General features: G+C 28.1%; 1 protein-coding gene across 6 annotated transcripts in view; it reads right to left on the minus strand.

The window, feature by feature from the left end:
- Pka-R1 (protein kinase, cAMP-dependent, regulatory subunit type 1) overlaps positions 1 to 26,609 on the minus strand; it is a 139,049-nt gene that overhangs the window by 22,698 nt on the left and 89,742 nt on the right. For 3 of the 6 annotated variants that reach the window (XM_016067126.3, XM_016067124.4, XM_016067129.3), the window contains exons 2-5: positions 7,168 to 7,341; positions 6,120 to 6,211; positions 1,293 to 1,401; positions 253 to 351 (exon numbers count right to left, since the gene is read on the minus strand). In XM_016067126.3, coding sequence (XP_015922612.1) covers positions 253 to 351; positions 1,293 to 1,401; positions 6,120 to 6,211; positions 7,168 to 7,341 — 474 coding nt within the window. Of the gene's footprint in view, positions 1 to 252; positions 352 to 1,292; positions 1,402 to 6,119; positions 6,212 to 7,167; positions 7,342 to 10,804; positions 11,264 to 15,920; positions 16,298 to 26,609 lie in introns of those variants that run through there. The other 3 variants (XM_016067125.3, XM_016067127.4, XM_016067123.2) reach the window with 3 other exon arrangements.

Consider the following 26,609-nt stretch of genomic DNA (forward strand, 5'->3'; position numbering starts at 1 on the left):
CCTGCGTGAACCCCTTAGTAGACCAGATACGGCACTTTCAGCAATGGAAGAATGTGACAGTATCTTTTTCCCAAACATTTATTGCTTGTTATCAATATTGACTACATTGCCAATCACCACAGCAACTGCAGAAAGAACTTTTTCTACTCTCCATTCCACTCGGCAACGACATTATAAACATAAGTGCAATATTATTAGAGCAAATTTAAAAAATCTAATTTCATCACACATATAAAAGCATAAATGTATTACCTTAACAGTAGCAGCCCTGGGTGTTCCATAAATTAAAGCAAGCTCACCAAAGCTTCCACCTTCCCCAATAGTGGTAACCAGCACATTATTTACAAATATCTGCAAAATTAAAGAAATCAATTCAATTAAAACACTGATTCTATAAGTCACCAATGGCGATAAGATAAATATTCAATAAAATCTTACAACCAGAGAGTAAAACAAATAAAGAACATCAAGAATTAAACAATCTATATTTCTAACAAAATTAGTTACCATTCAATGGATAAATTACGTAATGTTATCGATAACATTAAAAGTGTATGTTAATTTCAGTTACTGTTTAAAGTGGATTAGAATAAATAACTATCAATACGATACAATGAAGGCTTGTCTGCACAAAATTATTTTTTTAGTGTTTTACATTTTAAGCAGGTCCACTTGAAAAAATTCTTTATTTATTAGTTGCTAAAGCCAGCTTTCAGCTACCATTAATTTTTTAGCTGCAATTATAAATTTGTTTGAGGTAAAATTAAACATTTAATTCACATAAGTTAAATTTTTATTAGTAAGGATATAAGCTTTAGTTTATTTATCTTAAGATTAACAAACAGAATAAGTTGACAGCAAAACATGCAACATAAAAGAAACACAAGATAGTAAAAAGTAACAAAAATTAAAAAATCTTAGAATAAAATTGTATATTTCCAAACATAAGCCCATCGTATAAGCCAAAGAGTATGTCCTTTAATTTGAAATTCACTCAAAATTCAAAACCCGTATATAAAATAATGTTTAAAAAAAAAAAGGTAAGGCAAGCTACACTTGAAAATAAAAACGTGCCCTCTTTCTAGTAATAATGGTAGTACAATAGGAAAAGGAAGCATGGAACTTCCGAATTTGTAAATGTATTTCTGTTAGCGATGTCTCCCTGGAATTTTTCAAAATTAGTGGATCTAATTATAAGCCAACCCCCTTTAGCTTTTGAAATTCTCGGCTATATTCGGAAATATATGGTAATATATATTTCAAAAGATAAAAGCTTTAAATTATAAACATACATCAACTTCGCCTTGATCTATGACATAGAAATTATCACCCTGATCTCCTTGCATAATAATCAGTTCATTAGCTGAATGTACAACTGGAAACATCGCATCGAAAATGTCACTGAAAATTTAAAAAAAAAAAAACATAAGTCAGGCATTACAATTATTCTAACATAGTTTTTATACAAACTCAATTATTAATGTTTTAATTACTAACTATTTTTATAAATAAAATCTCAAACAAAAATTAGATCTGATAAAAGCTTAAAAATTATACCTTTGAGTACTTTGGTAAGGAATACATCAAAATGGAAAACTACTTGTTTAAGTAATTATAAAAAATTAGATACACGAGTTCTTCATAACCAAAAATTTTTATTCTTTCTCATCCTGATTAAGATATTGATCATCAAAAATTCTTATAATTTAGGCATATCAAAACTAAACATTTAGGTAGAAAATAAAGAGAAAGAAGGATCATATGAAACAAATTTTTTTTGATTAGATTGATAGCTAAAATATTTGTATTTGCATCTTAACTTAACTTTACAATAGATTTATGGACATACATTATTTTCCTACATGAGGGTGCTTCATTGTGACAATGTCGAAAATAGTGGATATTTATTAATTATTAGAATATTAAACACTGTGCTAATTTCGAAAATATCACCTTACTGATACTTTGAAAAGAATTAGGAAAGTGATAGAATATTTGATAACAGACATTTTTTATGTTAAAACATTATCAAAAGTAATATAATACAGCAAATACATGATAAAACAATATCCGATTAGGAAAAAATTAAGAAAAATACGAATACCACATGAACTAAAATTTCACAAAAGGAGAGAAATTTTTTTAAAAAAGAAAAACATGATTGATAATTTATTATATTGTTCTTGAGATTGAAAAGAATTCATGTTTAGTTTTTCTTCATTTGAGGGAAGATTAAGATGCTTTAATTTACATATACAAAAAAAATGTTAAATAAAGGAATGACTAATTATAATAGAAAATGTACTTACTTTTAAAGACACAAAAATGTTTTAAAGTGCGATTATTAATGGAATGCAAAAAATAAAACTAATTTGAATTTGTCACTATAAATGAAGTGTTAGTATGGATGTCATATTGAAAATTAAAGTAATAATACAACTAAAGAAAGCTAACAGGGTTTGATTTATTTGTCATAATAATGAAAGGATTTTAAAAGAGCAAAGACTATATAAAGTTTATAATGCTTATATCTAAATAACTTTAAACTAGTGTAGGATAGAAATTTTTTCTTTTATTTAAATCTACTAGGAGCACCTTACACAGTGTTTTTTTTTTGTCATTTTTCGAACTTATTTTTGCTGTTCAATGTCATTAAAGGTGAATTCCAGTGGTAACGGAATGACAGTTTATACAACAAAATCAATGTATTTTTGACCGAAATCAAAATTGATACACTTATTTTTAATGATTAATATTTAGACTTTTATATTCTTCATAGCTAATTACTAAAAATGTCAAACCTAGGAATTTTTAGTTCATATCTTCTTTTAAAATTCAAATTTAAAAAATGGTAACAATAGGACATTTTTTCAACATGATCATCACATCATCATATTTCTCATAAAAATTTAGCTAAGCTATCGAAGGAAAAATAAGAATATGTAGAGAAGGGTTTGATTATTACAATTTGACCTGATGTCTGAAAAATAATTAAATTAACCATAGAAAAAGGTACTTGTTAATTAACTTGTAATGTTGTAACGGAAGGACAGTAATGTAAGGACAGAAAAATATAAAATGATAAAGGATCATCTGCTGTAGTTTCAGGATTCTCTCATTTCTGCATAATTTGATCAGAGTCTCCAGCATTTATCTTCTTTCTCTGGAAACTTAATATCCTTCCTTCATTACCATGCTCTCTCAAACAGAATATTTCTATATGAAGTATTTGCCCAACATAGTTATTTTTTTATCTGTTTCTTTTCCCTTCTACCTATAATTAATACATCCTTCGGCATATTCTCATAACTTGGCGTATTTGATTCTTCTATACCTTCACGTGTAACCAGGGTTGGGTTTTTGCCGTCAAAAACTGGTTTTTGACATGACAGTGGTAAAAACCGTGTTTTTACCGGTAAAAACCGTCAAAAACCTACTGTTTTCTTTCATTTATGGCATTTAGCGGACAATATATTATTTTCACATAATTGCCTTTATAAATGAATGTTGTAAATGATTCTATTGATTTTGCAACTATATACAAGTATTCTTATAGAAGGATATACATTCATATAGAAATATTGTTATATACTTATTGAAAATAGTGATACTTTTATCATTATAGCTTGATTTGCAAAGGATTCAAAATTTTGCATTTATTAATTGTTAGAAATAAACAAACAAACAAAAAAGCTTGTAACTATTAATAAATTCAAGAACTAAAAAGAAGAATTTAAAATTTGGCACTTCTTAAATATTAGAAATAAGCTGAACAAAACTTTCAAAACTTGCAACTACTAACAAACTCTAAGTCAAGAATGACTTGACATTCTTCAGTAATGTAATATGCCAAACAAAATGATGCTTGGAAATGTTGAAAATTTTGTTTAGTATCCTAATATTTTACTTCAAATAGTATGTTTTGATATAATCATGTTGGGAAAATGCAAGAATCTGTTATATTAATCTATAAGAATGTGTTACATAATATCTTAAATATCTTTTAACAACTTTTTTTCTAATTTTATTGCCCAAAAATGAATTAATTTTAAATTATAAGCAGTTAAACTCAAATAAAAATACAGTTTTACCAAAACTATGGGTTTTTGACATGACGGTAAAAACCATGGTATAAACCGGTAAAAACCGTCATGCGTCAAAAACTTGCCAACCCTGCGTGTAACATCACAATAATTTGCCTGTTTTCTTTAAAGTGAAATCTCTTCTGATTAGAAGAAGATTTTTTTCACTATATTTAAAAACAGAATTTCTTACAGATTTCAAATAGTGAGTGTTGTGTGTGTAAGAAAGAGATTGGGTATTATTCCATCTTTCTGTAAGATCTTAGTTGGCTTTATTTATCTCTACTTTTGAAATAAATGCCACTTTGATATTGTGGGTATTTTCTGCTGCTATGTTCGCAAATTCTTCTGCAGTTGTGACCAACCTTTCAGCCAAGGTGATTTCTCACACTATACATTTTATAATTCTACCAATGCCATTCCTTTCCTATAGCTTGCGGCAAAAAGTTCTAAGTTGACATTAAACCATATTGTTCTAAGATGAATGTTAAATTAGTGAACAGGTATTTTTGTGAAAATTGGCTTGCGGCCTTATCACTAAAAAATGATGTTTTCTAATTGAAGAAATGCAAACGACAAGTCACCAATTAAAGCATCAAGGAAGGCAAAAACAGCTACATTTCCGAGATCTATTTCATCATTTAAACGCATATTCAGCCCTCTTTTCTTCTCTCTTGTCCCGACAAATGTAACTGGTGAAAATCGTCACTTGATGATGATGCCAATGAGCAAAATTTTCTACCTGTATAACCAAAGATTTTTCTTTACTTTCTTCAAAGTATTTATGTTGCCTTTTGATGTAAGTGTGCCTTTAATAGGATGAAAGCATTCCTTAATTGAATCTTTATATCCTTCTTTTTTTCGTTTCAGATTTTTGATTTTCTGTGACCCATTGTTCCCATCTTAAGCATGTTAAATTTTTCTAATGAACATCTAGTTATTTTGTATCAGAATGATTTTCACAAACTTAGTAATTTCTGAACATACAGTTTTAATTTGAATACTGTCTCAAAATTTTTTTGTTTCACTAGAAAAATTCTAAAAGTTCAAATCTAAATCAGTTTATAGATAAATGTCCTTCTGTTACCATGTTTTGTCTCTTTCTGATACCATATTTTCTGTCCTTTCATTTACATTAAAAAACGACTAAAATAAAAACCCAATAAAATTTAATCTTTCTTATTTATTCGAAAAATACTTCTGCTTTGTATGTAAAAAAAAAAATAAAAAATTCTAAACCTAATACTTTCTAAGTAAGAAGTTGAGATGTAGTATTTTCGTAACGGAAGGGCAATCCTTTTGTCTCTAAATTATAAGCCTGTTTCATGGTTAAATTTTTTTTAAAAATTACTTGAAAGTTTAATTAGACATTTAAAAGAAAAGTAAACCAATACATTGTATGAGGGAAATAAATTTATTCAAATGACAGTAACAAAATAGAGATTTTCAGCATTGTAAAATTATAAAGAGAGAAGTGACTTTGCCCCTGATTTTCTGAAAAATAATTAGGAAAAAATATGCTAAAATTAAAGAAATTCAGATATTTCTGAAGAAAATGATGTATGGCAAGTGACCAAATGTCAATTTTAAAAATTTAAGTGTTGTTTCCTCCCGGAATTCACCCAAAAAGTAAAGCAAAACTATGAGATCAAATTTAAAAGCCGATAATCTTATTTTCCTAAATTGAGCAACATTAAGCACTCCTTTTTTATAGATAATTATTGCAGTTTACATGTTTATTTAATTTATGGAATGGATGTAGTTCAAATAATTTAAAATAAATAAAACTCATAGTTTAACATAATTAAATAAATTCTAACGTATTTGAAAGATTCTAGAAATCTTTTTCATACCAAGTATTTAGGCAGAATACGGGGAACAAATGGTTTTAAACACATTTACATCAATATCATTTTAACAACATCATTATAACAAAAATATGAAGAAATATCAATATTAACAAGTAAAATTTATAATTATTGCCTTGTTACAAAATATGCAATAGCAGGAAGAAAATGAAACTTAAAATGAGTTTACCTTCTTTCTGAATCATCTAAATGAGCAAATAAGACATTTTTTTCAATAGCTTTTGAAAGAGCTGTCATCGTTTTATAGTCCTTTGGGACAACCTAAGAAGGAAATAAAACACAAATGCATGTAAATAAAAAAAATAAATGCAAGTTCATCTTTATATAAATTTAAACACAACATAATCAGGAGTCTGTCTAGGTTTTTCTGAGAAAGACCTATTTTGTGAAAATTTAAACACAATTTGAACAATATGAAAAAATCAACACAAAATATAGTAAAAATATGGATTTATCGTTTCTTACGAGACTGGAAAATAAAATTTTAAGAAAAAGTATTTTTTGAAACGATTGTTTTTCCTAAAGTTGAATTTGTGAAGGTACCGCTAAACGGTAGTAAATTCGGCTTGGACAGACCCTTGATAATTAACAATAAAATGAGAAAGTGATTAGGTGGGATACAATTTTAAAGAAAAGAGGTCATAAAATTTATGTTTATATACAGAAGGGTGATATTAAAATGAAAATGTTTGATGAAGCACTAATAGAATCAAATACAGTAAAAGAGTTGTAGTATCACCCTCATTTTTTTTGTAGTCATTGTCAAAAAACATTTTTATTTTATTTTACCTAGTTCATAATTATTACAAATAATAGAAATCAATATTTAAGGTCCCAACTCAATTAAGTAATTCAAACTAGTAAAAAACAAACTACCACATAGAATTATTCATGTTATATTTCACATTGTATAAAATATTCTTTTTTGCAGCTTTGGATCTAACTATAATAAGTAAAAATAGGGTCGTTAAATATAGGGTCTTTCACAACAAGGAATGCATAGAAAAAAGAATTAAGAGAAACTATCACCTACAAATTACTAACAAAATCATTTCTTTTTTAAATAAACTGCGACTTTTAATTTATTTTCATAAAGCCTGTTTAAGATTTGTTGATAATATTAGAGTAATTATACATTTTTAAAGAAGATGCCATAAGACAATGTGTGTGTACATATTTCAGAAAAAAGTAAAATAATAGTTTCAGCAGGCATATACCTTTTTAACGTAAGTTGTTGCATCTTCTTCTGAATATGTCTCAGCACTGACAGCTCCACGCCGGATACGTTGTGTAGGTGCCATATTTGGAGTAGCACAGATGTCATCTTCATGTTCATCACAGGGACTAGTAGCATTTAAATTTTTTTGCTGTTTAGCAGCTGCAGCAGCCTCCTGAAAATAAAATTTATTACCAATAACTCATTAATTAATGACATGACTTTTCAAGAAAAATGAACAACAAATTTGAACGCTAAAGATAACAAAGCTTTTAAAAAAGTTATATTTACAGTACAGAACCCGTTATCCGGAAATCAGAAAACCGGAAAACCAAAAAACCGGAACGAAATTCAATAAATTTTCCCGCAATTAAAAAAAAAAAAATTTTTTTTTCCTCATAGGATTTTAGGATTTTTCTTTCTTTTTTGAAAGATGTTTACCTTACCATCATTTCAGAAATAATCATTAGTGTATTACCTTATCGTTTTTTCTTATTTTTAAGATTATTTCCAAATATTTATTTTTTTTAGTTGGGTTTAACACTAAAAAAACAGCTTTCTGTAGCGATTCAGAAAACCGGAAAAATCAGTTATCCGGAATAGCAATAGTCCCGATCATTCCGGATAATCGGTTCTCTACTGTATTTTATTTAAGTAGGTTAAAATTTCGTTATTAAATTTATTTTTTTATTTATTTAAAAAATACATGAACTTGATAATTCACACACACACAGACAATCGATAACATATTGACTTTTAAGGAACTATTTATTTTCCAAATTTTTTTCTTTAATATTTTCAATTTGACAAAGATTTTAATTCAGCTTGATTTAGACTTTATACCAAGCATTACTACGATTTTTGAAATCATTAAAAGTCAAGACAGAATGGCCAAAAGGGTCAAAAAAAGTAAATATTTAATGAAATTTTTATTTGCATGCATAATTACATTATAATAAATATAAAAGCATCAATATGTTCCACATTGATAAGTAAATCCTAAATGCATCATTGATTGAGCATATCTATTTGTTGAACATTATGAAATTCATATTTCACACGGCAAAAGAAGAAAAGGTACTTATTGGTTATGTTTTTTTTTCTTTCCTGTAAAATTAAGAATTTTTATGTTGGGTTCAAGAATATAGCGAGTCCTGTTGTTTGTTTACAGAAAACTTTGACCTAACACCCATCTACGACCAAGGCATCTTGTTAAGTGAGGGCTTTGTCGAGTATTTAGACAAGGCTCTCGTATCGTCGGGTTTAGTTCTCTTTTCAGTTCACATTACACAACCAGGTCACAAAAATAAACTTTTATCATAAATTGTAGATACTAAGAATTGTTTTGAAAATATGGGACAACATCATTAATAAACAAACAAAGTCACTTAAGCCAGGTGCAAAGTCACCTAAGTGACTAGAAAAATTCTTGACTCCCTCAAAATATTCTAATATATTTTATAAAGAGGGAAAAAAATTTATTTCATCCTTGCAGAAATCAAATGACAGGTGGCTTTTTAGTGTTTCAATTCATAAGAAACATTATGGTTTTGATATCCATTCAATGTTTGTAACGGTAACAATTCTAGTGTTTGTTTCTTAGTTTTTTTTATTTATTAAATTACAGGAATTACAGTTGAAAATTTTATTTCACCAAAACTTTTACTGAATTTCATTTTTTAATTTATTACTTTAACTCAGTTATCGCAAAAAGGCACATGCATGACCCATTTAACTTAAATAGCCGAATATAACAACGAGAAGCTAGTCATTTATTTCACAGCAAATGCCCACACAGTCACAATAATACAAGATGCTGGATCATGAAAAATTTTCCCGCTTACTAAAATTTTACAATTTTTGACAATGATAAATCAATAGAATCAATGATAAATCAAACATCAATAGAATTACAGTATTTTTCAACATGATAGTAATTTCCAACAAATTTCCAGCTAAGATACTAACTTTTAATATCAATAAAGGAAATTTAACACAAACACAAGAAGAAATAGGGAAAAATAATGAGCTTAGAGAATCAAAGGAAGTAAGAACTAACTTGAAAAAGAAATAAAAATAAGTGTGACGGGAAATAAAAATAAAGAAATTATGTAAATGCAAAGTGTCATTAGAACGGGTACATTTTGAATATTTTTAATTAAATATATAATAAATGTTATCTAGAAAATATCTATGAAACATAGCCAAAAAAAAAATTTTTTTTTAAAAAATTGTATTTGCGTAATAACGTGTGAAATACTTTGAAAATTGTATGGAATGAAAAAAATTAACGACTCGTTCTCGGGATGTGTAATTCACCAGTAAAAAAAATAAAATAAAAACTAGTAAGTCATTAATCTGAGCTTATGAAGAATTTTTTTTTATATTTCTTATGTATTATTAACATTGAGAAAATAAAAATCATTTTTGAGCTGAAGATGTGTTTAGACATACAGTAACTTTTCATTTTAATTCTTTGTTAAATTTTTATTACTGAATAAATTACTAATAACATTTTTTTCCTAATCGTAAAATATTTACTTTATATGGATATCTTAAAAGACATTATTTTAAATAAAGACCACTTTTATTCAAAAAAAAAAAAAGATCCAAAAATTTGGAAACAATAACCAATATCTAATGGTATCCCTTTTTAGTAGTTCAGAACTTATGAGGAAGATTGTTCACACTAATTTCTTTGTAGACAATCTTATCCAAGTTCTAAGTTCCAGGCAATCTACATTAATGAAAATTCACAATACACCTTCAAAACAATGAAATTAATAATCAAGAGCAAAAAATATTACAATTTACAACAAGCTTATTTTTTAACATTCAATTATCTTACTTGCATCAATTTATAAACATAAAAGATTTGGCATATTTAAGAATAATTTAAGTTGTACTTTAGAGATTTAACACTTGTTTGAATTATAGCAATCCAATAATAACTACGAAATTTAATTTATATTCTGAGTTGTATACGAATATATAAAATGCACAGCAAATTTATGATTTTAACTTATTTATCCTTTTTACTAATTTTAAGACTCTAAAAAGGCAGAGTATATGTGAATACAATCAAATGAAAATAAAATAGTTATATTTTGATTAGATTTACAAATAAATATCATTTATATTGATCATTTTTAAAACATTTCCATAAATGACATGAAAAAATCTTCGAATTAAACTTGTTTATTAACTTCACTGTTTTGAAAGACTTCATACATGAAAACACACGCACACATCAAAAGAAAATAAAACAAATATGTTTCGATTAAAAATAAGCTTAATCATTAAATGATATTATTTACATCAATTTATAAATAGAAAGACTTGACAAGTTAAATATGATCCTCAAACGGTTAAGTGCGGCAAGTTATGTTTGTTTACATTCCAATTTAAAAGGAACGTCACTCATACCTTCTACACCTACCGATTCAATGAATTTGCATTCATTAAAAATTTCGCATTTCAAACCGAAATTGATATTACCTGATATAAAAAAGTATAGAATTTCACTTTATATTGACAGAATTAAAGTGAAATGCTTTTAAAATCCGAAAAAAATGAGATTTTTTGTCAAGTTTTACCTAAGCCTACTTTTACGGGGGAGCACATATTTCATATCTTACCCTTTCAAGTTTCTGAAAATATTCTCTTAGAAAAGAGACAGGATTTTCGGGCCTACGGACACATAACTGAACTATGCAATCTTTTAATAATTTTTGAATATTGTGTCGCTGTACATAAGCCTCGCATTCTCGCAAGCTCTGCTCTTCATCACCAACGTTAAAAGACGCCATCTTTTATGTTTTGCTTACCATAAGATCTGATTGACCGACTGCTTCGACCGGAATTGTGAACTCACAGATGACGTCAGGCGCTCTGTTATTTTCCCGTTCGTTCTCTTTCCCGTTCTCAATCTCCAGGAAAAGGGGACTTCATACAGGCTTTTTCCTTCCTTTTCTCTTTATTTTTCCGGATCGGTTTCTGGACTTCTCCACTTTTAACCAGCAATCAAGACTGTTCACTCACACAGCAAACCCCAAATGCGAATAGGCTATTTTCGTTGCTAACCTCGGAGGATATTTTTGTGAATTTTATATTTTGGAAGCCATCCAAACAGCAGTTGTAACATATTTTTGGAACAGAGGGGGTTTAATCTCTGTAATTTTCTCTTCTAACTTTCATTTCATCAGATTGCACGAGAATTCTATCTTTTATTGGAAATATCAGGAGATGAATTGTTTTTGTGACAGCCTGACAACCAAAAGTACTGCGTATGGTGTTCCCAAATAGAATTTGGAGAAAGAGTAATTGAAACAGACTTCCGAAAATAAATGGTTTCAAACATTGAAGTTTCAATACACACAATACCATCTCATCTGAGTAACTTTTGTTCAAAATCACAATCAAACTAACAAAAAGGGTCAATTTGTTCTTAATTTGAAAGCTTGATCTCGTTTATTGGCATTTTAACATTTTTCATAATACAATATAGCTCACACAGTTATAAAAATATCCCTCCTATTATAAAAGCTTTCTAAAAATAATCTTTTAGTCATCATGCAAAAATAACAGTTTTATGTTTGAACTTTAGAATCTGATAATTTGATAAAGAAGAAGTTTGTTGAAATTTTCGGAACAATTTTTTAAGGATTTTTATACCAATATTATATTATGGAAAATAAATTGATAAAAAATAAGTCCTCGTAAATTTATTTTTAAGAATTTTTATTCCAGCGTTATATCATAGAAAAATCACGCATGCATGTCACATTTTCTGTAAGGAATATCATAAAATAATTTTGCAGTTTTTACGTAATACGACAGTCTACACACATAACCTTTTAAGTAAAGGTATAAATTTGGAATTTATAAGTAATTAAATTTTGGGGATTTTTGCATTAAAGTATAGGTGAAGATGTAGGTAAGAGGGGAAGATAAGTTTTCGTATATCATTTGAAGCGGTTTTTCCAAGTTAGTGTTTTATCTATAAATTTTTTTCCTATTTTCTAAATAGATTTGATTAAAAAATAACAATATGACCACCCATCTTTGGTAGGACTAAAGTAATCAAAACCTGTTTGATTGCCGGGGGGGGGGGGAAAGAGAGGAGGTTGTTTATTAGAAACATCTCCAAGTTTCACCAGTCAATCAAGCGAGTTTTTCTGTTTTTTCTCCCCCCTACTTCATTAGTGTTTCGACTAAAACTTTTTTTATTTTTCTTCTTACATGAGCCGTTTACAACACAATTATCTTAATTTGAATTATTTTAAACTTAAATGCCAAATCTCTTGATTCAGTTATAGCTTTTCATATTCATATAATATTTACCAAATAGCAAAGATTAACACCTCTAACGCTTTGTTATCTCTCTATGTTTATATTTTGGAAGAATTTTAAAAAAAATAATGTACATTATTTAATCGTATTCATGAAAAATGGAGTTATGTTATGTGCATGAGAATATGTAGCTAAGGTGGAAGTAAGTGATGAGAATATAAACATAGTTAATATAAAATCAAACTTATAAAATCTACACACGTACTTTAATTTTCATTCAAATGAAGTACTTAATAATAATCTCTCACTATCAGATTTTTATTTAACAGTTAATGCCATTTAAACGCTGCTTAAAATTAAAACTTTTTTTTTCCAGCGAATTTTAAATTCTTTAAATACATACTGAGATTATTTTTACCTTCAAAATCATTTAAGAGGTTTTATAAATTTGATTAAATGTTTGGTTGGAATTTAATAATAAAAGTATGAAAAAGATTTTCGGAACGATTTTGGACTTTTTTCTTGTTCGTTGCATACAACTTCTTAAATTTTAAACCGATTTGATTTAAAGTGTTACATCATATATAGTATTGATGTCTAACGTAGTTTATGCTTTGTATGTAGGATTTTTTTCTCCAGAGTTTTTAATTTTTTATTAATTAAAAGACAAAACTCGATTAATACATTTTATCACAGAATTATTGCAATGCTGCATAAAATGATATTGCAATAGCTTTTTTTTTTTGTTTTCCTCCATTATATTATAAAAAACTAAATTTTAAAATCTTTAAAGCCTTGTTGTCATTATTTTTTGCTTTTAAAATAACACAAGAGAAGATATCGGAATAACTTTTTAGATTTTTTTTATTTATTCATTTATTTTTATTTTTTTTAACCTATGGAACAAAACTGTAAAGCCTTTACAGTTTTTTGTTGTTTTTAAAGTCATTAATAAAAATTCTTTTAGAGTGAAAATTTTTCAAACTAGTCAAGCTCTCATATTTGACTTAAAATAATAAATTCATAAACGCATTTTCAGTTTCCTCAAAAATAAATTTTTTAATTAAAATATCTTCTTTTCTTTTTTTTTCCTTCAAAAATTATCTTCAGTTTATAAATTTTTTATTGTACCTATTTCCTCAGTATATTTTGAATCAGACACCTTGATTTTTGCAATAAAAGAAAAGAAAATATGAATTACCATAAAAAAAAAGAAAAGAAATCTTTAAACTGGATGATCAAATTTTACATCACTTGCTACTTCAAGCTTCTGACTTAAAAGCATGTTTGATTTTTTTCATAAACTGAACTTACTATGACCCTATAACATTTATTTCGTTGGATTGCGAAATTTAAAGTCACTAAATAAAAAAAAGTTGCTTAAAAAAAGTAAAAATTTAACCAGAAACGGAAATTAGAGTTATGTTTCCTTTGAGAAACTTTATATAATTAAGTTTATTTCACGAAAGTTTAAAAAGGAACTTATGAGTTGGATTCGTCTGTCATTTCAAAAGATGACGGTGAATTATATATATAAAAAAACTAAAGTATTTTCCATTTATTTATTTAAAAACAAAATCTTTGGAGTCTAAATATTTCAAAAAATAAATTGGATTGTTTTCGTACCATGATAAGAAGAAAAAGAAAAATGAGTAATATTTCTGTTTTAATTAATACTATCATGAAAGAAATTTTAAGTTAGTCATATTTTCTTATTGCAACTGGTAAAAGTTTTCTTATTATAAATTTACTTTCATTTAATTTTATTACTTTCGTTATTTTAGTTATTACACATAGATCGTCTTCCATTAAACTTTTAAGAAAAATTTGTTGTATCATAATATCGGTACCACCGAGCCAAAGTTCATTGTAAATTTGTGTGCAAGCTTAATAAGATGTATATTTGAATCATATTGCTGTTTCAGTTGAGCCATATTGTGAGGTAATTAAGTTAAAAAATTATTAATAAAAATATTATTTTATTTAAATCATATATTAAATGTCATAAAACTGGAAGATAATGCCAAAACTTGCGTTTGCGCATTCATTCATCGTATCTTTACTTTGTCCTCTTCATTACTTAATATAGTTTTTGAGTTTAAAAAGGCGCTTTAATTTCGGAAAATCCCCATGTGAAAATAATGCATATTAGAACAATTTATTTTCGTGACGGACTACTTAATACACGTCACTACGTATGTTATACACTACTATGGAATCAATTCACAAATAGGATAGATAGCTATAATTTATATAATCTTAAATAGTTTCAATCCTAATTCACAAATTCGAGAATTAATAATTGAAGAAAATAATAAAAATATCAAAACTGATGTGAGATAAACATTACATTCAGAAGTATATTTCCCTTTCAAAGAAAGAAAATAAATAACTGTAAAAATGGTCAAATTTCAACCGAACTTTTGATACATCAAATGGTATTTTAATCAAATTGTGAATAAAATATACAAAAATTAATCCTAAATAATTAAAAAATAGATATTTATGATAATTAATGTTAAATATTTGATTAGTATCTATAAATATTATAAAAATATAATTAATTTAAAATATCTATTTCCCCATTGATATTATTTCTTAAATAATATAAATAAGAGGAGGTAAAATATCAACAAACCCGGCATTTTTTAGAGGAATAGGTGTACTGAAAGGAATATAATCTTCCGACAAATTGTTAATATAAATATAAATGTATCTTTTTTCACAATTTTACCACGTTTATATTAACTTGCCTTCGTGTATGTCTGTTCGGGTGGAATTTTGTAATCGATTTTAAACTAACTTCCCGACTAGCTACAGACTTCAAATTTGGCACATAGTTCAGAATTGGATGACAATGCATGAATATGACGAGAAAAAAGATATACAAAGTAAAATAAAATTAAAGAAAATTTAATATTTTCGTGATTGTCTTCTGTTGTCGATTCGATTATTTCAAATTAGTGTCACGTGTCAGTTGAAAAAATTTGTGTACAGAGAGTGAAAAAATTGAGATTTTGGAAGTGAGCACAAAAAAAAAAAAAAAAAAAAAAAAATCAAAATAAAACAATTATATTTTTAAAAACCACGTTTTTGTAGTGGAGAATAATAATTAAAAAATAAAAATTTGAAAAACGAAAAACGTGGGGCGCATGAAATACAGAAATATATTTCGTGCTCTCCCCGTTTTTCGTTTTTCAGATTTTTATTTTTTAATTATTACTCTCCACTACAAAAACGTGGTTTTTAAAAATATAATTTTTTATTTTGATTTTTTTCATAAAAGTACGTAATGTACTTTTAAATACCAAAAATTGTCCTCATCAACTTTCAATCGCTTGAGGAATGGTGAAAATGAACAGAGATAATAATAATAAAAAAAAAACGAGCTTTACGTAATATTATTTCTTTCTTTTTAGACTTTAAATAATATAACTGATAGGAAATAAAATATCAACATACCTCCGGCATTCTTTATGGAAATAGGTGTAATTAAAGGAATATAATCTTCCAACGAATCGTCAAACTAAATATTAAGTTATCTTCTTTCACAGTTAAAAGACTACGCAATGTATGTTTAAATACCAAAAGTTATCCTCATCAGCTTTGAGGCATGTTGAGAATAAAGTACGGTGATATAAAGGACCCAAGCTTTACATTAAACAACCAGCGCCAAAATATTTTGGAAATGGGATTCCATCCAAACGCCGGTGATTTTTTGAAGGTTGACGATCCGATGTAAAGAGATTTCTTTAAATTATAGCGTCGAGCTGAGAGTATGATTTATACGTTCATAAGTCTGTTAGGGGTAAAAATTCTTGCTAACTGAAATCTATTCTAAGATGCTGGTTCTGAATTGCGAGAAGAGAAGAAGCTTCTAGAAAATGCAGATTTTTAGGAAAAGGTAGTTTGCGGTTTCACCTCACCTCTTCTCTAGAATAATGAAAGAAAAAATTTTATTTTTATTTTTAACCCTTTTTTTCTTTCTGTGAGGTGCTAATTCAAAAGATTTTAAAAATGCATTCAATATTCGACATAGAGAAATATTCTTTTTTGGGACAGTATAGTCAGTTGTCAAGATAAAAAATATTTTTTTTTCCTCTAATTAAAATATAATTGAATTAAAAAGATATTTTGAAAACAACTTCCAATTTATTGATTCTATAATTTCTAAAGCTTATTTTTTAAAACTCACTAATTTGTCTATCTCATTATTTCATTAAGATATTCAGTTAAGCAACATCGGTTTTGCAAGCCATTTATGGATACTTTGGTGTTTATACAGTATTGTTTAAAGAACATTTCATGACATTTCAGCTCCAAACATTGAAACTGGGCACGTTTTGCAAAAAGTGGCTATTAAATGAAAAGGACCTATCGATATCAGTCTTTGACTTATTAGGTTTGAGGGAAAAGTGACTACTAAATTATTAGAGTCTATCGGCCATGGGTTATTAACTGAAAATTTAAATTTTCAGGTCTAGCGTAGCCCATAACAGAATTTCAATAGGAGAGTATTAGTTTCTGAGTTATTTTTCGTGAAAGGTAAAGATTTTTTTATCGTACCACGCAATTTAATTTGTAAAAAATTATAAAGCAGGGAAATTATGATTTTTTTCCAGTTACGTATTTTAACGTCTGGTGAAAAAGAATCTGTCTAACGTTCTTCGAATGTAAAATTTATTTTGGAGTGATTAGGTTGTTCAGTTGCGTTTTCCAAAATACGCACTTCAATCCACTCCAATATTTTGATTTGTTTGCAACTCTATCTGTAAACTATCCTATAGCAGAAAGGACAAATAAAAAGAACGAGTGAAGCGATCTGAAAAGAGGTTCGTAAGCAGTTCCGAGGATTGGTTAACAATAAAGAGCAAAAAGCGTAGGCTCTAATATTACGAAAATAAGTTCTAAAAGTTATTAAAGTATAGAAACTGAGACATTAAACAAGACTATGGAGAAAATTTAATGTTTAAAAATTCAATGACATATTTCATGAAAACTTATTTTTGTTGACGAATTCATGTATATTTCATTTTAATGAGACTTAAGCTAAAATTCATCCTCTCATAAACCATTATATTACCAGTTAACAATTGAATACTTGCAACTGGAGAAGAAGTGAAGCGATTATGCTTAACCATGTGTTTAAAAATTGGATTTAATTGGATACCTGTAAGCGACATCAGGCGTGAGTGTCGAGCCTGATATACTTCAGAATCGACTAAAGTCATGGAACCTAAGGATCCTCTATAGTGATTCAGGGGGCTCTAGATCTACCTAAGATGACGTCACTTGCAGATATCAAATTAATGTATTAAATAGTTTGCAGCACGGAAAAATATTTCGTAAAATATCGTCTGACAAAAATTCTTATTTTTATTTTTTCATTTTATAAGTATTGCTTGGATGGAAACATAATATCAGCAGTTTTTGTTAATGAAGCTGGTTGTGGCTCGATTAGAGTGGAAAAAAGCACTAATGCTTATAATAAAATAATTGGTTCGATTAATTGACAAAAGATAATAAAATAATTGTGTTAAAAGAAAATACTATTAGATATGAATGAGAAATTGAGAAATGAAATCTAGATTGGACAACATTAGCTTTCACAGGCATAGAAATTTGAGAAGACTTTTCTGTATTTTTTCACAGAACTGTTTGGAATATGCAGTTTTAAAGAGAAGAATTATTTTCATCAAATGAAAGAAGCCGTGTAGGAGAAATAAAGTGCAGCTAAGGTATGATACATTAATCATAATAGTTTTTTAGTCGTTATTAATGCATTAGTTCAGGGATGGGCAAACTTTTTGGGTCGTGGGCCATAAATCTAGAAAAAAAAGTTTGGTGGGCCGAGTAAAAACTTCTGAAATAAAATAAAGTCAATTCATCATTGAGTGCACGTCACTCTACATCAACTTTGCGTTTTTTAGTTGCCATTTTGGGATAAAAAAATGTTTACAAATAACTCAAGAAGGCAGTAGCCATTTTATGCATTTAATAATTTCACCATTATTTACAATGACATTGTATGTGTGCAACTTTTCCATACGCAGTAAATTATGTTAGAACTCGAGCCGGCAGAAAAATCCGTTTGTTGGAACTTAAAACGCGTAGTCAGCCTCATGTGAAGTACAATTCACCTATATTAGATTCCATATGTCTGCTCCTCGAGAAAGACAAATACTAGTTGGAGCTAATCTACAGCTATTCTATAAAGAACTTTTGCTGTCAACATTTTACCAGTTAAAGCTGTTTGTGCTAACTATTTTAATTAATTTATGTTTCGTAGAACAAAAATAGAGAAAGTGAAAAGGTCATCAGTACTTTGCTAAAAAAGAAATCAACAAAAATAGTTTTAAACAAAGTAGATATATTCGCCACTGATCGGCTAGTTAAAATTCTGTCCGCGGGCCGGATAAAATCTTCCGGCGGGCCACAGTTGGCCCGCGGGCCGTAGTTTCCCCATCCCTGCATTAGTTATTAATGCATTCATGAAATAAAACGCACAAAGTTATTCCGTTTTCGAACACCCTGTTAAATAATTATTTAATTTTAATTGAGAAATAGTACTTTAGGTTAGGGATTTATTACAGAAATGAGAAGGTTTACAGCACTGTTTTAAAAAAAAACTCAAAAATTTTTCGTGAAATATGCAATTATTAATTTGAAAAATCTTTGTTTCGTCTTATGGTTTTATTTTAATAATTAAGCCTCGATATAAAATTACGATTTATATGACAGTTTTGCAATATATTTGTATCATAAATCCTCATAAGATCCTTGTGAAACATAACCATAATCAATAAAAAAAAATTCTTTCTTTCCTTCTATGGTTAAGGCAATTAAGCTCAAATATAAAGTTACAATTAGAGTGACTTTTTTTCGAATATTACGAAACAAAATTTCGAAAGTTCCTTTGGAAACATCAAACCATTAATTTAAAAATCTTTGTTTCATCCTATGGTTTCACCTCGATAATTAAGCAAATTATAAAGTTCCGATTTACCAAACTGTTCTACAAAATATATATATTACAGAAAGGTCCTTGTGAAAGATAAAACCATTGATGAAAAAATATTTGTTTCATTAATTCCATGTTTTCATCTACATAAGGAGGTATAAAAGTCAAGGTTTACAAGGCAGTTAGTCTACAATATTTTGTCTTGTCTTTAATAATGAAAGAAGAGCTTGTGTGTCAATTCGTGTCTCTCTTAAAAATCCAAAGCCGTTTTTGGCAGGGTTTTTAAATTTGAGCAGCGTCATGGAGATAAGGACATTTTTACAAAAGAAAACTACCTTTTTTTGCCTTACGTTTTCTGACTAGAACTTTAAAATAGTCAATAAAATTCAATAGAAATTTTTGAGCAATTTTTTATTAATGACAAAAATATCATTTAAAAATTTGAAACAAATTTGCAGATATAGCGAAGTATTTAACAAATTGAAGATATTGGGAACATATTTAAACCTTATTGATAATTATGAGAAATCGAATGTCCTAAACGCCTCTAAAATAACAAAATAATTCTCTAAGTATTTTTCGAAAAATTGAAAAAAATGTCAAAAATTGAAAGTCTATTTATTAATATTGTAGGGTAGTGTATTTTGAATGTTACCTGAAACAAACATGTTTGTTTTGTCTACAAAATTGAATAATTTAAAATCAATGGTAATTGGCAATGATATGGTTATGGTATGGCAATGGTACTTAATTAATTTTGGTGATAGGCACTACCGATACTGTGGTACCGAATGCACTAATAAAGGGTTTAATATTGGTACCAATTTACCAATTATAGGTACAGTGGTTTTTAAGTTTTTATGGCCTTTTGAAAGGGATAAGTACTGAAAAGAATTTCTTAACTATGGTAAATGTTGATTTTCATGAGTTGGCCTCGGCAATAACATCATGCCTAATAAATGTAGTGAATCTTTATTTTGATGGGGTGAACATCTAAAGAGCTGTTATACTTAATCTTATGACATAAAGCCGCCGGAAAAAACAACAAATAATAATAAATTAAAAAAAAAAGTGGAATTATTTTAGCATTATCTACATACCGATTTAGTGATTATTTACATTTATAGTGATCAGTAGATTCGGCTAGTTAACCATTTATACAGATAGATATGGGTACATACGGATACATATATACGATATATGAAATATATAATTGAAAAAAAAACCCTTTGTTTTCTCCTTCGCCTTTAAATTTAATTAAGTACAAATTTAACTTTACAGTTAGTTACATTTAACAAAGTATTTTACAAAACCTCTAGATATTCTTATAAAACAAATAATAATAAATTAAAAAAAAGTGGAATTATTTTAGCATTATCTACATACCGATTTAGTGATTATTTACATTTATAGTGATCAGTAGATTCGGCTAGTTAACCATTTATACAGATAGATATGGGTACATACGGATACATATATACGATATATGAAATATATAATTGAAAAAAAACCCTTTGTTTTCTCCTTCGCCTTTAAATTTAATTAAGTACAAATTTAACTTTACAGTTAGTTACATTTAACAAAGTATTTTACAAAACCTCTAGATATTCTTATAAAACATATATATTGCTAATTAATAAAATGTTTGTTTTATTCCATAGTTTCCTCTAAATAAAATGAAAAATATAGCATTAATCTACCGTTACGGTTTACAAGTTAGTTTTACAAAATATTTATATTAAAGATTACAAATTCTTAAATATACAAATATTAATTAAAATTCTTTATTTTATCCCTTAGTTTAATCTGAGTACTCTCGAATTAAAAAAGGAAATAAAAATATTTTCTAATAACGGTTCAGAACAAAGTAAAGAAGAGAGTACATATAACAAAGCTTTTAGAACGCCCTTGGAATTCAGGAATTTAGTAGTTTTTAAATTTTTCAATAATCAATTCTTCCGCCATGGTTTATTCCGAATAATTTGATGAGTGACTTATAGAAAAATGGAAGGAATGACAATGGAGTGCTAAAGCATTTTCCTCAATTAAAAATAAATATTTTATGAAAATAATTAAATTTATTGATTTTAGGTTACAATAAGTTTATTATACGAAAACTAGTCTAGAGGTAGTAGAACCTAATATCAAGCATTTTAATGTAATAAAAATAATTAGCATAAAAGCAAATTTAGTATTGTTTCCTGGTAAAGGTTAAAATTTAAATTACAAATAGCTTATTGAAATGCTAATACGAATTAAATGTATTCTATTTCGAAATACAATGAGTAATTTTTCATAAAAACAATAGGATTAATTCTGTACTTTTATGCATTATGTTTAATATTAAATAGTTAAATATATTAGCTTTATTTCAAATAATTAAGAGCAAATTTTATCTATATCAAAAATGCATTTACATTGAAAATTAATTATAATTTTTAGAATCCAAATCAGTGAGTGACTTTTTATAAAATTAAGTAGATAACAATCCGGAAATTACATTTATTCTTGATAATGAGAGTAATTGAAAATCAATAGAATAAAACAAAATTAAATATTATTAATAGTAATAAAAAAAAACGTTAAACTTACCTAATTTTTGCGTATACATAAAGTAACGCTAAATGCTATGGAAATTATACAACTAAGTGGCATTAGACAATATCTCCAATTTTGTTAAAACAATTTCAATGTGGGGTCATCAATTAATGACGTCTCATATTTTCTCAATACTTTTGATTTCTTTCTCCCTTTACTTCACCTTACCCCCTCTTTTCACATGTCCCTCTATATTACATAAACTTATACTTTCAGTTCAGGAACAAAGCACAACATTATAGATCGTATTTCAAATTTTATTATTAAATTTTGGCTTTTGTGTTATGACATTTGCAAGCGTACCATTAATAATTATTAGAGTATTTAATTTGATAAGAATATATTTAATTTGTTGATTTTAAATGCTTAAATTTAAACCAAAATAAGGGGTGTCACACTAACGGCATTATTGTGGCAATGTGGTCAGCACTGTGCTCTGGCCGCTTTTACTTTCCAGATACACTGGTAGCCATCGATCTGAAGCTGGGTGGACTTCAAGCCGTCACTAGAAATCGAACTCCAGTTGCTTACAATGACAGTTCAGTGCCTTAACCTCTAAGTGTTTAATCTAACTACTTAATGTGTAAGACAGATCGTAAAGACACGGTTCCCAGTAGAACACCGAAGCAAAGCATCACTGGCTGTGGTCAGTAAGCGGGTGGGTGACCACTTTGATGAGCTTGCGTAGGGACCGAGGATGCACGGTATTGATCCTCGTTAAACTGTTCTACCGTAAAGTGCTCGATTTCACGGGCAGGTCGTCCGCAAAGCAGGGGGGCCACCACCTCTACAGAGGATCAAAATTGCGATGGCATGTTTTCGGATCATCCTCAGGGATGTTTCCCAGACAGTCGCCATAAGCCCATTGTGTAACTCTAGTGCGGCGTCAATAAATTACCTACCTAACTATTTAAATGAAGTAACTAAGTGAATGTAATATTACAGTCTACATGACTGGTTTACAAAATATTTTGGTCACAATATGCCCCCCCCCCCAAAAAAAAACTTGTGCAAATATAATCGAAAAGATTTTTTTTTTAGCGATTTTTGTAAAATTTTTAATACAATACATACATACAATTAAATTAAATTTAACGGTTTACAAAACCGTTTAATAAAATATTTGTATTACAAAGCCTGAAAAGATTCTTATGAAGCATATTATCATTAATCAAAAAAAATATTTCTTTCATCGTATGGTTTTATGAAAATAAAAAGCACAATAATTAAGCATAAACGTAACGTTATACGGTTTGCAAGATTTTACAAAATATATATTTAAAAAAAACTTTTCCCAAAAATTTCTGTGGAACACAAAATCTTAATTAAGAATTTTTGTTTTTATCCCTTTAATATAATGCACTCTCATTATGAGCGCATAATCAATGCACTCTGAACTTAATTTGAAAATTAAAATATTTACCCTATAACAGTTCAAAACAAAATAAAGAGAGTAATTATGACTTAACTTTTAGAATGCACTTGGATTTTGAAGTATTTTAATAATCAATATTTCTATCACGGTTTATACTGAATAAGTTGATAGGTTTATAACAGGCTAATAGAAAATTGATAAGAATGATAATGAAGGTTATAAGAATTTTCTTCAATTAAAAATACATATTTTTTGAAAAATATTTAAATATCGATTTTAAGTTTCAATGGAGTCATTTAATAGAAAATGAATAGCATAAAAGAAAATTTATGGTTATTTTTGCTGGTTATAGTTAAAAGTTATAGTTTAAAAATGTAGTGAGCTATTTTTTGTAACTGTGTCGAGAAGTTTGTAATTTATATTTCTGGTAACGAGAACAAAATTAACAAAATAAATGGAATAAAATAAAAATAATATAGTTTAATAATATAGTTTAATGAGTCAATTTAATGATTTTTTTTAACCAGATACATAAGGAAAGTAAGGCTACATGTTATTGATAGTAAATCATGTCAACAATATTAATTAATTTTAAAAATGAGTATAAAAACTCAAAGTTTATTTACGAAAGTATAAATGGAAATATATTTATTCTTATAGCATGTTAATTGCACTTAAAGTTAATTCAGCTAAAATATGTAATAATTTAAGCAATATAATCAAGTTAATTTCGCTGCAATAGTTGGGGAAGTTTTTTGTTTAAATGACAGTAAATATCGATAATTTTGCTTAAGTAGAAGTTATAAGTATAGTAAAGTAAAATTTATTTTATTTTATAACTGGCGTTGAACAGCCGACCCGATTCTAAATTTACGTCACATAATATTCAACTCCGTAACCTTGTAATTTTTACCCCACCCAGAAGACAAGGAAATTTCTGGATAAAGCATTGGGAGAAACTAGCTTTCGTGGAGGACTTTTTGGTGAAACTAACCCACATTTGCGTTACATGGAAAGAAAAACCACGAAAATCTATAACGGTATACGGGTAGCCCGATGGAAAGCGGGTTCTAACCCATGATTCGTCTATCACTGAAGATATTTTAAGGCAGCACTGTGATCGGTGTGAGCTGAGAGCAGAATTCATTTCAGTCAGCCACAGCTGGGATTCGAACCTGGTTCATCTCATTGGGAGGTGAACGTTCTGTCCCCTGTTGTTTTCACGACAAAAGTAAAATAAAATGCACTTAGCCAAAAAAAAAAAAAGGGTTTTCAAGAGGGGTCACTCAAAAAAACTCGCGTGGTTTTCTTCCGGGTCAGGCCGTCTTTGTGGTGAACCCTAAATAAAACTCATTCATAAACACCATATATTAAGTAATTATATGTTGTAATCTAACAATAAAACTTTATCATCGGTTATTATTTAAACAATATGTTCATCATAATATGACTGTCATTTTTTCCATACAAAAAATTGAAGTTAAGTCTTATTCAAGGAACATACGATATTTTTATAATGCAGTATAAAATCGCAAACAAGGATCAAAGGCAGGGCTCGAAAAAACTTAGAAATTTTATCCGTCCCCGAGGACGGCTTGTCCAACAATGTACCCGTCCTCTTTTGAAACTAACCCGTCTCTTCTAAATAAATAAAAATATAATTTTCTCTTATTTATTACTAACAATTATATAAATTGCACAATGAATTAGTAGTTACTAAGATTACAAATACTAGGATAACATTATACGGTAATAAAAGAAATAATAGGTTACTAATAGTAAAACCTAGTATTTCTTTAATGAAATAATTTATTTCCTTAATGAAATAATTTAAATAACAAAGCTCAAGTTATATGTCAATTATCATGTCAATTTATCCGAGGGTACTGCGTTTTTTAAATGAATCAAATACGACGTTTGTCAGTTCCAGAATTAAGCCAATGATTTACAGAGGTTTCTGCACAGAAATCTGAAAGAGGTTTTTCATTTAGGTAAATGTTCATAATTGCGGTTGACGCTTCTTGTTTAAGACCAGTACGTAATGTCTTTTTTTGTAAGTTTATTGCTGAAAAGCCTCTTTCAACCGCTGCAGTACTCCCAGACAGAGAAAACTTCCATTCCACCATGCGCAGTATGTTGCTGTATTTCGAGATTAGAGGGTCATTTTAGAAGTGAGGAGTTAGACTCTTGTAAGATAACAAAAATTGAAAATATATCACGAACATTAACGGGAAAATGGCCGTCCGCGCGGACGTTGTATTCGAGAAATTTGTTGTCCGCGGGGAATTTTTGACCGCCGAGGACGGGCGGACGGGCGGTTTTTCGAGCCCTGATCAAAGGGTATCTTTGCAAAGGGTATCTACTAGCAATATTGAATTTAAATATGATTCAAAGAACGAAACGTATCTTTGTAATGTCGTACAACACTAGAACACAACATATAAATGTTATCATAATGTAATTAACTGAGACAATTGTACTTTCTCACAATCAAGATACAGGTAGAGAAATAATAGGAGGACCGGAAAGTAATAGCGTTTCAGCGTATTAAATATTCGTTAGTCTTAAAAACCAATTCATTTTTTCGATCTATTTCGATTCATTTTAGATCCAGCTTTTAAAGGATGTCGCTAACGAGGGTGAATACATTATAGATTAAAAATAAAATCTTGATCTAAAAGAAAGTATATGTCTGGGAACTCTAGAGAATATTTCTCCATTAAATGTGAATACTCAGATTTGGCATATGATATCAAAGTATAGGCATCTTTGGTAAATAAGAATTTTCCAATCTATTTTTTTCTTTATTTGCAACGATTGAGCCAGCCATGTAGAAAATGTGTATTCTATACACTCCGTTTGGTGCAATGTGCTTTCTCTTTCTTTGCTTTTTATAGCTTGGATTTTGCTGTTCTTTTTCCATATTTATTTTCACTCAGCTCCATCAGGAAGATAATATTTCAGAACAAATGCTTTTGTGGAAAAATCACAAGGTTATTTCATTTCTTATTTTTGAAAGAGAATTCCTCCTTTATATTTGGTATAATCGAAATATCATGGAATTGGTTAAATCTGAAGATTTAAGCCTTAGATACCAAATCTTCACAAACTAGTTGTTTTAAATTATTATTAGACTTATTCATACTATTAGACTTATTTATATTATTAGACTAATTACACTTATATTTTTTCCTTACTTTTTAGAGCTTGGATTTCG

This window comes from Parasteatoda tepidariorum, chromosome 9, assembly GCF_982258835.1.
Source record: "Parasteatoda tepidariorum strain Cologne lab strain chromosome 9, Ptep-v5.0, whole genome shotgun sequence".
Classification (NCBI taxonomy): domain Eukaryota; kingdom Metazoa; phylum Arthropoda; class Arachnida; order Araneae; family Theridiidae; genus Parasteatoda; species Parasteatoda tepidariorum.